The following is a 13,547-nucleotide window of genomic DNA, read 5'->3' on the forward strand; positions in this document are numbered from 1 at the left end:
TTATGTCAATTGTTCTCATTTATTAGCTATAACTTTCAACAACGGTTTAAAAATACAATGCATGTACAAAGGAAAATTTGGAAAAATAATCTTTCATACAAAAATATATACCATTTGGTAGCATTTTAAACTTTTAATTGCACCAAGGTAAGATCGATACTTAAACATATATAGATATACTCTGGATGGTAAATGGCACGAGTGCATCGTTAACAAGTGTTCTCTGCCGGTTATAATGACAATATAATTAACATACTACTTGGAGCTTTCCAATAACTAATTTAGTACATTTTTAAGTACAGTTTAACGTCAACAAAATATAACAGAATATAGAGCAGGACTGTTCAAGTGAGATGCAAGTTCTGAACCAAATCTTCCATAATTGTTCATTTTTGTTGGAAAGAGAGATTTGTTAAATCATGAAACAACTGATCAGTGGGGAACTCTGGCCATCGTACGATAGTCTGTTGTACAAATTCTCTCTCTCTATCTAATATGGAACCCCTGACACTCAACGATTGGTCATCAGGGGAAAAACTGTAATCTGATAGGCCATTTATTTATTTCATTGATCTTTTACGCCGTATTCAAGAATATTACACTTATACGGCGGCGTCCAGGATTATGGTGGCAGGAAACCATGCTGATCCCAGAGGAAAATCACGACCAAACGCACATTGCTGGAAGACTATAAGTCACTTAGGAGCAATTAACCAATAAAGAAATACCTGGAATCAAAAATAACTGTGTTCTATCTACCGAATTTTTACGGTTCACTGGTAGGCTTGTTGGTAAGAAATGTCTCGTGTACATGAATCGCATGTTAACAGAACAATTTATAAAACAGACAGTTTTCATTTGACTATATACTTTTACCTACGTAAATGAACAGGGGAGGGATCCATGCTCAGCCTTCACAACAGGCCTGTCATTTAATACGAATGTGGTGCATGCGGAATTTGTAAGTGTATCCTATTTATGAAATATTCCACTGGGGCTATTTAACACGGAATCTTTCACACAATATACAGTGGATATATAGTCAGCGTGTTAGGAAAAAAACGCTTCAATGCATATGTTATACACCGGGATATTTTGTCGTATTCTTATCGTTGTGAACAATGTAAAATTTTAAGTCAACAATATGGGATGAAACAATTTCTCAACACTGACATAACACAAACAACAACATAAACCTTTACTGCTAGATAAAAATAACTCTATTCTATTTAACTTGAGTGGAAATTTTCCATCCTCTAACTTTCAAAGAACTATTTAACTTGAGTGGAAATTTTCCATCCTCTAACTTTCAAAGAAATATATCACAGAACATTTTGGAATCGTTTATCTCACACAAATGATGTAACAAAGCGTTTAACAAAACATATTACTTTCATAATGAGTGAGCAATTTTCACAACCAACCATACCAGGCTCTCAAGCATGACACCAGGATCAAATTATTCTGTTGATCCTCATAGCACCTTTTCGTTTCCGTTAAGTATCTACTTCATAGATATATTTCATATTCGTATTTCACCAACTCTGGACAATGTATACCTGGAAAAGTAAAGAAAAATACTCAAAATAAGTTCTCAAACAAGGTTAGGCATGCAAGTCCAATTTGTCCGTCATCGATTTATTAAATGCAGTATTCCGCCCACTGGCTGTGACAAACATCATTGAAGACGCGTTGATCATATAACTGATCCATATGACTTAGGTATGTGTGTACTAGTTAGTATGACCGCATCGCCTGTGTTTTACAGCTTCCTCCTGTACTCCCTCGGGACTTTCTTCCAGTTAAATTTGTACACAAGTCTTTTCCCTTCCACCCTGTTCATCATGCCGCCTTTGTAGTAATGCCTGTAATAGTAAGTAGATAGATCTCAATGTAGTACTGTATTTTGGTGTTTATTTCATTGGCTGGGATTAAGTCGTACTTAGGAAATTTAACTTGCGTAAACTTGTGTAAATGGTAACAGGATGAAGCAGAAACTAAAGGAAAGCAGCTGAAATTTGGAGAAAACCGGTGCCCGGAATAGACAGTTTGACGAACTTTCTGCCCTAAAGCCGCATCCGAATGAAGAGCGAAGGAGTGGGAACTTGAATCCTTCGAGCTGTTTGGTCCGGGCACTGTGTTTTCTCCAACTTTGTTCAAGTCACGTGCCCAATGAACAATGCTTTAGTTAAATGGACCAGCGAGGACTCTCTTAACATGTTACAAAACGTCTATATGAGAACGTCTATATGAAAATGTTAATAATAGAATGTCTCTACCATAATGTTTATATCAGAGCCACTGATACATCATGTTTATATCAGAGTCTCTGTAATAGAATATGTATTAGAAAATGTCTATACCAGAATGTCTATACGAGAATGCTCATATCAGAACTTCTTTATCGGAGCATCTGGAGAGAACGTCTATATCAAGGTGTCTATATCACAACGTCCACTTCCGAACAATTTTCGTGGAAATACTATTTAAACGGACAATGTCAATATTCTCTGAGCTGAACCATTTTTTTGTGATGATTATAGGTTTGGTGACGTCACGCAGATACATTTAAATACCCTAGATTGCAGGCACATCAGTACGGACAATACTTCTATGATATTCATTGTAGTCTTTATAAACAGAAAATGTCTTCATCTCAAGGAATTGCTTGTATTATTATTTGCGTAATGCTTTTACGAGCTTGATATTCTGAAATAACCACTCAGAGAATATATTTAGTGGACGTCTTGTCGACAATCATCTCAAGTGCCGTGCGTACTACCTTTATCCCGAGCCGTGTACAAGGATTTATTACTTTGCCATAAGATTGTTACTTAATGGAAATAATTTGCGACAGAAGCCTCTTAAATCGAAATACATTGAGTTGCCCTTAAAATCAAGACTAAACAGAATCTAAGCTTGAACGTCTAGCACCAGTCCCAAATGGATTTTTGTTAGATATTCACATATTTGACGTCACATATTTGACATCACATTTTGAGTTCACATATTCGACTTCACATATTTGACATCAAATATTTGAGTTTACATATCTGACTTCACATATTTGACGTACTACGTTTAAGTTAACGTTACACTTATTAGTTGTTTACGATTTAAGGTCCCAAGGTCAGTGTTTCACATTTTATATTTTTAGTTGTGTCAAGAGACAGAGTGAAATCGATACCAAATATTATGCGCACCACAAAATGAAACGTACCTGATTCCGCGGCTAAGTTTCTCGAAGTTCATGTCTTGCTTTCTTTTCTGTTGGCCCCACATTTTGGCCACTGCCCCAGTGTCTACGAACTTGAAGATCCCACTTTCTTTGTTCTCCCATTTGAGAATATGGGGGACGTTATCCGGGTCAGCTAAGCTGTCCAGCAAGAACTTCCACAACAACACGCTTTTCGATCCTGAAAAAGTTCATACGGAAATAGTATGTAATTATTTGATCCTTCTTTAACTGCATGCTCAAGAATGGCAATACCGCTTACATAGCCAGACCAAATCACATATAATTGTCATAAGGGCTGTACATTGTCTATCTCTCTTTGATAGGGTACTGCACTGAATGCTCTGTATTACTGTCATATTGGCTGACCTCGAAACAGGCGTTCATCTGAACTTCCTGCTTCCTTAATGCAATACGCATTTTGGAAACACCAAAAATGAAAATCAATACCATCCATACTGAGCTGGATTTTTTAAAATTTACACAAATTTACAACGACAAAAACACCGATGGCCTTTGACTGCTCCCCGCTCTACATTCTATATGGCACGAGTTCGGATGACGACTCCCATCTCAGAATGTTGCATGACGTCCGTGTTATGATGTATCTCAGCTCATGAATTTACCATAAAACAGTTCCTTATTGAAAGTTAACAGTTTTCCAGATTTGAAACCAGATTTCAATAGCAGTGGAGTTTTGTTCAGGTTAATCTCTCTTAACTATTCAGCAGTTTTAATTAGTAACCAGTGACGTACAACATAACGTATGATTATGACCTGGCAATGTATTCTCCTATAAAGTAAAAGACAGCACCTTTATGTCCACTTGAAGACTATCATTCCAAGTACATTAAACCGACCAGAAATATGTCACAGAATGTATTTTCGGTATAATAGTCTAAGCAGTAGCCTGTGGCAGACAAAGGTTGTGGACTTCGGCAATGAAGGCCCAAGTGATAAATATAGTTTTCTCGGAAATCGGGCATATTGGATGAACATTTCCTCCACTGCTTGAACTGTTGATACAGTAGGCCTTCTGTATCATTACAAGGAACAGCGACCCTGTTTAAATAGCCTAGCTGCAGGTGCACGGGCGGGGTATTCCCGGTTCAGATCGTATCCTCCGGAGAGGTTGTGCTGATGATTTGGATTAAATGTTTACAAAATTACAATAGGACTGTTCTACAACTAGATTCATGCTGAATTCTGAAACAAATGGAAATGAATCTGAACCCCACTGAGGCTGATCTATAGCCATTCGACCGTCGTTTTTGTAGCCGTGATTTCCAAGATGAAAGCAGTGCTGACCGAGTTATCGCGGGCGTTAGAGAAAGCACTTCGACTTGAATACAGCGTTTCAATAATTTCACTGTATTTCATAAAAGAAAACACACAAAAAATACCCGTTGTATGGGACAAAGACTAAGGAGCAAAATTTAAATTCTTCAGATGTAGTAAATTTAGAGAAAAAAATTATATCATCAGATTTTTAATTAATTTCAAGCCTTGTCCATTGAGATGCCGTCTTCTCATTCCCATAAACCATCTGCATCCCTAATAAATTTTGTACTGACTCTGATATTTGTTATTTAGAAACTGCTGACTAAACGCTAAAAATGAACGATAAAATAAGTATTTGGGGAGATGAATGCGGTTTGGGCCGAGACGGTATGCTACTGTCTGACAAAATTAGTGATACCATCGTTGAATATTAGCATACACGGCTTGTAAATCAACTGATTTTAAGTCTGTGGTGGTCGTAAATGATACAGACCTGCCCCACAACACTTTATAAAATGGCCCTTCGTCTACACGAAACTAAATCGTTGTAAACGATCTCAAAATGATGTCTCATGTAGCAGTTCCCTGTCACTCATATGTCACTTTATGGAGTGAATGGGTAATGGCTACGTCACAGCTTAGGCCGCGCAATCTGATAGCAACGTGTTTGATTGGATGAAATTCTCAAGATGGCTGCCTCGACTCACATCAACCATGTGCAGTACTGCCGTTTTGTTCTACATGTTATTCAGTGAAATCTCGTTAAGACACCGAAGTATGATACTTTTTAGAAAGCCTGAATATCCTGCTTTCGGTTGAAATTTGTTTTAGCCAGATGCTTTCTTGTCTTTTAACAGGCATAAAAAAGTTGACAGAGTTACATCACAAAGATTCTATATGGACAACAACGTTTCGATGTACATTCTAGCGTTAACTAACGTTATTCTAACGTTTTCTACATGGAAATGTCGGTAAAAATAAATCATAAGTTGTTATCCATACGGAAACTTTGTGATGTATGCTCCTATGTTAATCCGTGCTTCTCCCTTAAATATGGCGCTAACGCTTTACAAAATAGCACATGGTAGCGCTGTATGATGCAAACTCATGACTTTGGTGTGATAGATTTTATTTGTAAGGGTATTGGCAAGCACAACATAATTAACCACATTCTTGGGAGGTTTGTATAGAATGGCCAATCAATAGGAGTAAATCGAAATATCGTACTATTAGGTTCGTTTCTTCGGTCAAAGTGGGCATGCATGTTTCTGATCCAGATTTCTTTACACAATTCGCCAAAGTCCAGCTGACAATTACGTTTTTCCGCATATGTATTTACTTGAGGATCTGAGGTTAAAGGCGGTTGTTTTTCAATCGCTAGTATTCGAAGCCGACTTTGGACACGGAGTTTGTAGATTACCCCGCTTTCACTACTAGTGTGGTCAAAGGCGCTCGTGTGACATTTTCAGCAGCCTATCAGTCGTTGAAGACAACTTGTCTTCCACCAATACTCTGTGCATATCTATACGTTACATGTGGGAAAGTTCATCAGCAACTTACCAAAGGTCGGTCGATTTTCTCAAGCCCATGAAACACGATACCGTATAAGTGAAAAATTCTTGAGTGAATTTTATAGGTGGAGGAAACCGAAGTGCAAATAATAAATCACCACCTTCACTTACTTAAAGCTACAGCTGAACCCACGAGAGCTGGATTCGTACACATGACATTTGTAGTCAAATGCCTAACTATCGCTGCGAGTCAGCGCTTATATGGTCTCAATTAGTGAGAACCTACCTTTAGAATAAATATTTCGACCATAAATGTCTTTGCTGTTAGTATCACCTGAGAACGATTTTCAGTTCCGAATGTTTAGCCTAGTTTTTAAATTTAGTGATGGTTACCTCGCTTCCCTTTTCTTGTCCTCGGTTCTTCCTCATCCGAGTCAGAAACGTCATCACTGCTGCTGCCGAAGCGGTACTCCGTTCGCCGTGGGGAAGAGTTCGTGTCCAGGTCGGGCAAATTTGGTAAGTTTGGAATCACGTAAGTTGGCTGGCCATCTATCAATTCACGGGAAGATTGCCATTCAGCTGAATTTTCACATTTCACATTCAGATTCTTAATCACTGAGATTGATTTCAAATCAATTCAGATGTCAAATAATTTTACTTTTAGTCTCAATATCGAAATGTTTATTTTTCAGTCTAGACAGCGCTAGTGTGAGAAAAGTTTCCCAAAGGAATGGTAGCTCTTATAGACGTGTTGAATTATCACATAGCTAAGCGTTATCTTCACACAAATCTTGCAAATGTAAACTGGTAAAATAATGCTACCAACTGCAACAGTATTATCTAGAAATAAATTAATGTGAAAATAATAATAATAATAAAGAAATAAAATACAGGGGTTTTCCTATTTTTTGTTGCTTTCGGTGATCAGAAACAGTACAATACGTGTGTATGTTGCAAATATGTGTAAGCTTTTAGGTAACAGTTAGAATAGAGCCGTTACTGAGATAAATGGATAGGATCCCGGATTTCACCGGTTGCGTGTGACCATCCATCACACACCATCCCTGCTGCTCTGCACGATGATGTCTTTTGTCTCGCACGAGAGGCATTTGGTTAAAAGACATAAGGCTGGAACCTATGCTACTGATAACATCCCATCATTGAACATCATTACTGATTTATCGTGTAACTAAACCTTTGACATAAATAGAACAAACTGAAAGATACATGTATTTTGTTTCCTGTGGCTTACTTTCATAAGGCGGGGACACTGAGTAGCTGGATAAGGCATCTGGTGAGGAAGAATACGATTGGCGGAAGTTGTCAGTTCGACCAGTGTACGACCCACAGGCCGGGGTGCTGTACCCGGGGGTGTGATAAAGCGGGCCCCCGTAGTGATCAATGGGCAGACCAGGACACTGTTCCAGGTTGTCTAGTTGATCAACGTCCCGCAGGAATATCTCATCTATCATAACTAAAAAAAGATAAAAATAAAGAAAACAACTATCCTAATAAACACTGGACTGTGTGGAAAATTTAGGACATCTTCAAATATTTTGATATCCACGACTTCTTTAATATTCAAGTTGGTGGATATTAACTTCAAACTCCGACTTTGTAAAAAACCACTTCACATGTACTTTTTTTATATTTAGCCATTAGACCTCTCGCAGGCTTAATCACATTGGCAGTCTAGCCTTTGATTAGTGGGGCAATGTGTTTGGATCCTCTCGTTAATTCTTTTGAGGCCTTAGGTCAGGTTGTCGGTCAGCTAGCTTGGCTATGTGCGGAGGCTTCTTCACGACTTTACACAGTATTATCCATCTCTAATAATGATCGCCCTCGTACAGGTGAAATATTCTTGAGTACGGTGTAATAGCCCATTCAAATAAATAATACATATAATCTGATTAAATAAATAAACAAATTATATAAAGGTAGTGCCAATAGTTCTGATGGTGTTCACTTTTGCATACAGATGATGTAAAGAATGATTCTTGACTGATTGGTCAAGATCTATGCAGAGCATATTCCACCGTTCGTACCGTCTCACACTTTCACGCGATGGCAAAGAAACAAATGAGAACCTATTCTAAATGGACACCATCGTCTGGCCTTTCAACACATATATTGTATAATCATGCAGTGAGAACCAAGCCGACAGTAAAATCCGTCGACAAATGGGGCAAAGACCAGCTTCGAACTCTTACGTCAGACTTACCACTACTGTTATCGTCATCTGGTTGCCTCTGCGCGGAATAGGTACACATATTGTGAAGGTAATAGTTCTCCGTCTCAGATGAGCTGGTACCTGTATGTTCATAGAGCACATTTTTAGTGAAAGAGCGAGTCATCAAAAAAAATTGTTTTGGTTTTTTTAATTAACCCAATTATTTTTACCATTTTTTCGCGTGAGAAAAAGCCAACCTAAGTTTTACTTCTACATAAAATAAGCCCGTGGCATACATTCGGTGAAAGCCTGCAGTAAAATTACGTTTGCTGATAATATCGCTATATGTCAACTGTTATCTCTGTTCGCGTAAATAACGATAAAACGTTTCTCGGTATCAGGTTATGAAATTTAGCAAATCCGTTAAAATTAACGTTAAATAAACATAACTTAAAAACATACTCTGCTACTTAGCCGTCGTAAATAAAACCTTGAAAATTTTTTTTTGAAAGTCCTTTTGAGCTATACCTACCACTGACTCGTAAATATCGGAATGCAATCTTTTAGGAGTTTTCAGAAGAAATTAGCCATGTTCCCAATCTCTTTTCACCAGATAAGCAAGGGAAGATGAACATAGCAATGATTAAATCAAATAACTATACTGAGCACATCAATCGTCGATCGCCATCCACATTTCATCCATGACACATTTCCCTTTGAAAATGAAGATTTTAATTACCAAAATTTTGGTCCGTCATAATGAACGCGGGGATTATTCATCCGTCGTTGATTAATATGACTCATTTCGTTATCGTTCTTCTGTCATATTTCCTTTATTTGTGGAAACATTAGACTTGTGTTAAAAGTCTAATGTAAATTGCTATGACCTAGTCATGTTCTGCGCCCCTTTTCTCTGAAAACTGAACTCTCATCGATTACGTGCCTTATGGTAGAAAGGGGTTGCCATATATCCTTTTGCCAGGCGAGTTGGGCTTCTTTGCACCGAACTATATCCGATTTCCATCATCAATAAACCTGTCAACCTTCATGAAAGTGATGTATTTCTATTTATTTATTTATTTATTTGTGCATTTGGTTGTTGCTTAACGCCATGCTCAAGAAGTTTCACTTCTATACGATGGTAGTCATTTTGAATGGTGGACGAACTTGAGTACCCGGAGCAAACCACCGATTTATGGCAAGTCACTGACAAACTTTGCCACGTGCGACGTCAAGCTGCACACCACATTGGTGGAAGACAAGTGGTCTTCAACGGACGTAAGATTGCCCTAGCGGGTACAGCAGCTATTTGACTGATTGATTGATTGATTGATTGGTTGATGTTTTACGCCGTACTCAAGAATATTTCACTCATACGACGGCGGCCAGCATTGTGGTGGGTAGAAAGCGGGCAGAGCTCGGGGGGAAACCCACGACCATCCGCAGGTTCAATCAGCAGTGAAACGTATTCTCAGGTTAGACACCATACAAATACATATATAAATAAGTAAAATAAATAAATATAACGATTAGATATAGCAGTGAGCAATTACTGTTGTTGAAGTAATCGCTGTCAAAGCTCGCCGTCAGGTCATCGGTGGTGTTTGACTCTAGAGACCTACACGGCGGTACGTATGGGCCTATAGTATGCTGCCACAAGCACTCTGAAACAATAAGAGATAGAGCACATTTTTTTTATTTCAAGGGCTGGGGTAGCACTTTCAAATCTTATTCTATTAATGTATGTATTTATTTATTTAATTTTTGTCTAGCGCCTTACTCAAGAAAGATCATACTCAAATATAGATAGAGAAAACAAGGAAAGTTCGACATTACGATTGTTCTGAGGAAGACGACCCCCCCCCCCCGACCCCCCTCCTCCCCGTGAAGTCGGTACTGTGGATAAATAAATGAACCTGTTTATGGACCTATAAGCAATCAGAAATTATCCTGCAAAAAGAAGACACTGCAAAGCGGTGTTCTTTTCTCTTTCCTCCATTTTCTTTACAGCTGTGCTCGTAAGAGCTAGTTCACAAGCACTTCTCGCCTAACAGTAGAGACTTGTTACACAACTTGAAGCCAAGTAATGCCCATAACGTGTTGTTGGGTAGAGTCGTGGTATACCATGTAGGAACTCTGCGGGTGATTCTTACCTTGGCCGAGGTCGCTCTCAATTTGGACCCAGTCTGACAAACCGGAGTTGTAGGCCTGGAGATTTAAAGCCAAAAATCATACAGGAAAGGCATATAACATTGAGTTTGCAATATTCGGGTAAATATGTACTTAACACAATTGAAAACAAGGCTTATCTGATTCTGGGTTAAAAAAAGAAATGGAAATTTTGAGCCCAGTCCAAAATCATTCCCCACTTCTCAGCTCTTTGTAGCTTTAAAGCAGTTTAACATTGTTTTAATAAATTGAAATTATTTTCATTAGGCTCACACGGCTTCTGTGAAGTATTTACATATGACTGATCATGCAGACTTGTAAAAATTTGTTTATAGCCGAAATACATTACTGCCCCTCATTTCAGACCAACTCCGTCGAATAAATATCCAACAAGGTGGAAGTTGAAACCTCACCGCAGTTGCCATAAAAACTTGTAAACAAACTTGAACAACTTTCGCGTTCTTTTCCATTTTTAAATTATCTCAATAATACGAAGGCCGTCGAACAAACTGATGCATCGGGAGCCAGTCAAGTCCCATCGAGGAAATATCCAACAAGGTGGAAGCAATAAGGCCGACGAGAATGCTTGTTATATGTTTGGCGCAACTGTCTGTGTTACAACCACAAATTTATATGAATGTTGGTTTCAGGGAAAATCTCGGATGCAGACCTGTAACGTGTTGTCGTCTAAATCTGCGCTATAGCCCGGATAAGTAAAGATGCATGCGTGGCTCTCGATGACAACACGGAAGCATGTTAAGTAGAGAAGACGATGCAGAAAGGATGATGATTACGTTCATGAATCACCTGTGTTTAAACCATGAAGTATTATGAACAGATGGTCATTTAGTTCAGTGATCTACAGAAACGAAACCTCAAAGACTCCTCCGAATTATAGAAGAATAAAATTTTGTATTCTGCATCCAATTTTGCGCACGATAAATATCCGTTATGTCAAGAGTCTGAACTATTTAATTCCAATGCATTTAGATTCATCCACAAAAGGTGGAGATATCAAATAAACACGAACGTATCAACCACTGCCAGAAAAGCAACATACATTAAAGGTAGCCATGCAATATCAAGCAGGAACAGACTTCAAAGCTTCTCATCAAACGTGGTGAATAATTAATGAAAACAAAAACAATAACAAAAAAAAAAAACAAAAAGTAATATGTGTAGTTGTTAAAACAAATAAAATACATGAAGAAAATTTGGAGCTCACCATAATATCCGAGGAAGCCATGGCAGAGTTGATAGCATCAAAGGGCTCGGATCTGAAAAGTTGCAAATAAGAGCTGGTCATCGTAGCCATGCGTCAAGCCAGTTACTTTAGCTAGAAATGAGTGCACAAATACGCCAAGAACAGATTATTTTTTCATTTTTGACAAATTTCTCACCATTTCCATGTATGGCAACACTAAAAGTTCGTTTCTTGAAACTGTTTGCTCGGATTTATTACTAATAACAAGTTTGAGATTTAAGTGGTCCATTTAATGTTTCATGTCACGTGACAGCGTTGTGAGCTATGCGCGCTCACAACGCACGCCCAATGTGAGATTTGCATAATACCACATATTAAAGTATGCCCATATATGGAAATTGAATGATATATGCTGGTGACACATGATATCTGGTGACATCCCACGGCTACGGAAAAAGGATAAAATTATTTTATCATACAAAAGACAAAATGCAGGTTTTGTAGACCTGCACAATCAAAACCACTTGTGTGTATAACAATTGAAAATAATTAAAAGGAAAGCTGGCATGCAAATGGAAGCTTGTGAACACAATGTCTTTTGAGTCTATTTACGATAAAGACTGAAGATAAAAAAACAAATGACAAAATATTTCTAAATGAACGTTCTAAGAAGAATTCTTACCATGATACTCAAAGCCATATTACCAAACACAAAACCCATCCTCCATGTCGTTTGTGAACATCCTCTAAATTATCGTCTGCAAATCATTTTTTTTAGATTCAGTACAAACTATTGCTCCCGTCTTATTAAATAATATACGACATTCTGCAGTTCTACTTACACGGAAACAATTCACGCTCTACTGAATCACAAACCAACATTTTTTTCGCCTCGATGGAAACAAATTTTGGTATTTAGGCCTAGTGCATATAAGATATACGATATACTGCGCATTTTGTATCAGTTGCACAATATCCCATGCCTACATCTGAAGAGGGTTTGCCCCTTATTTATACTCAGTAATGTATTAACTTAGGCGACCGGGATATCTCGAGTCATAAAAAAAAGAAGAAAAAATAGCAGTTACAAGCACTATGACAGTGAGAGTCGATCGACTGGGCCTTGAAGGTTCATACTCGTGTAAGACGATACAAGGTGCCAGTAGGCCATCGGCAGGTTTGGTCTGATAATCTGCCTTGAAGAATCAGCGGTCTCCCTGCCAGAAAACCTTTTTTAAATCTAACATTTGCTGACGAATAGAGTCAGCGTGGAGGAAATAACCACGCAGCATCCCCGGGCTGACACCTGCCTGTTACGTAAACAGCACGGTTTAACCTTTAACCCGATCGAGAAAGAACCCCGCGGAAAAAATACTTTAACTCTCCAAAGCCTTCAAGCACTCATGTTGAGTGATGAAGAACCTTACAATATAAGAAAGTCAGTGAGCTTACAGCATCCGTTGGAGCTGGGGTGGTGATTTTTGTGCAACATTGTATAAGGGTGCGCAGGGCGCGCAGCCGGGCTGTGACCAAGTTTCGTCGCACGTGCACTGGGCAGGGCCGTCATAAACACAGACGCGAGAAACACACCCTCCTCCCAACATTCTGCCTCCCCTCAGTTTTCCAGATCGACTAACCCGGGCAGATGGCAATCTCGTCTTTTAAAGCAACCAGTTACGTTAAAAAAGGATCACGACAACCGTCTCTGAACCTCGTATATGGCTGAATACAGCTATTCGCATTTCATCGCCCACTTTAGTTTTGGGCATTTGCACGCAACCTTGTCAATGCGCGTGCATTTATGGCCAGTTGGAATTCCCACTTATTGAGGAAGTGACCCATTCTTTAGAATTTACCAACAGGAAGGGCAACACAAGAAGAAACTCGCATTATTATATATATATACAGCAGTGTCTAGCCGGATGTATAAAATTTTATGTGTTCTGAGCTTTTAGTGAGTAAAAAACTATTAACCTC

The 13,547-nt window shown here is 38.6% G+C and overlaps 1 protein-coding gene across 2 annotated transcripts; it reads right to left on the reverse strand.

Annotated features, from left to right (window-relative positions):
* LOC135468277 (ETS-related transcription factor Elf-1-like) lies at window positions 1-13,189 on the reverse strand. Of its 2 annotated transcripts, none has more exons than XM_064746435.1 (9): window positions 13,023-13,189; window positions 11,592-11,643; window positions 10,351-10,405; window positions 9,751-9,861; window positions 8,249-8,338; window positions 7,280-7,501; window positions 6,421-6,576; window positions 3,221-3,416; window positions 1-1,865 (listed from the first exon to the last, which is right to left on the reverse strand). In XM_064746435.1, the coding sequence occupies exons 1-9, from the start codon at window positions 13,172-13,174 to the stop codon at window positions 1,763-1,765; spliced, it is 1,137 nt and encodes a 378-aa protein (XP_064602505.1). In that variant the 5' UTR covers window positions 13,175-13,189; the 3' UTR covers window positions 1-1,762. The 2 variants fall into 2 exon arrangements, with proteins under 2 accessions (XP_064602505.1, XP_064602506.1); XM_064746436.1 differs by lacking the exon at window positions 13,023-13,189 and adding an exon at window positions 11,767-11,812.
* Between the last annotated feature and the right edge of the window lie 358 nt (window positions 13,190-13,547).

The sequence above is a fragment of the Liolophura sinensis genome, chromosome 6 (assembly GCF_032854445.1).
Source record: "Liolophura sinensis isolate JHLJ2023 chromosome 6, CUHK_Ljap_v2, whole genome shotgun sequence".
Classification (NCBI taxonomy): domain Eukaryota; kingdom Metazoa; phylum Mollusca; class Polyplacophora; order Chitonida; family Chitonidae; genus Liolophura; species Liolophura sinensis.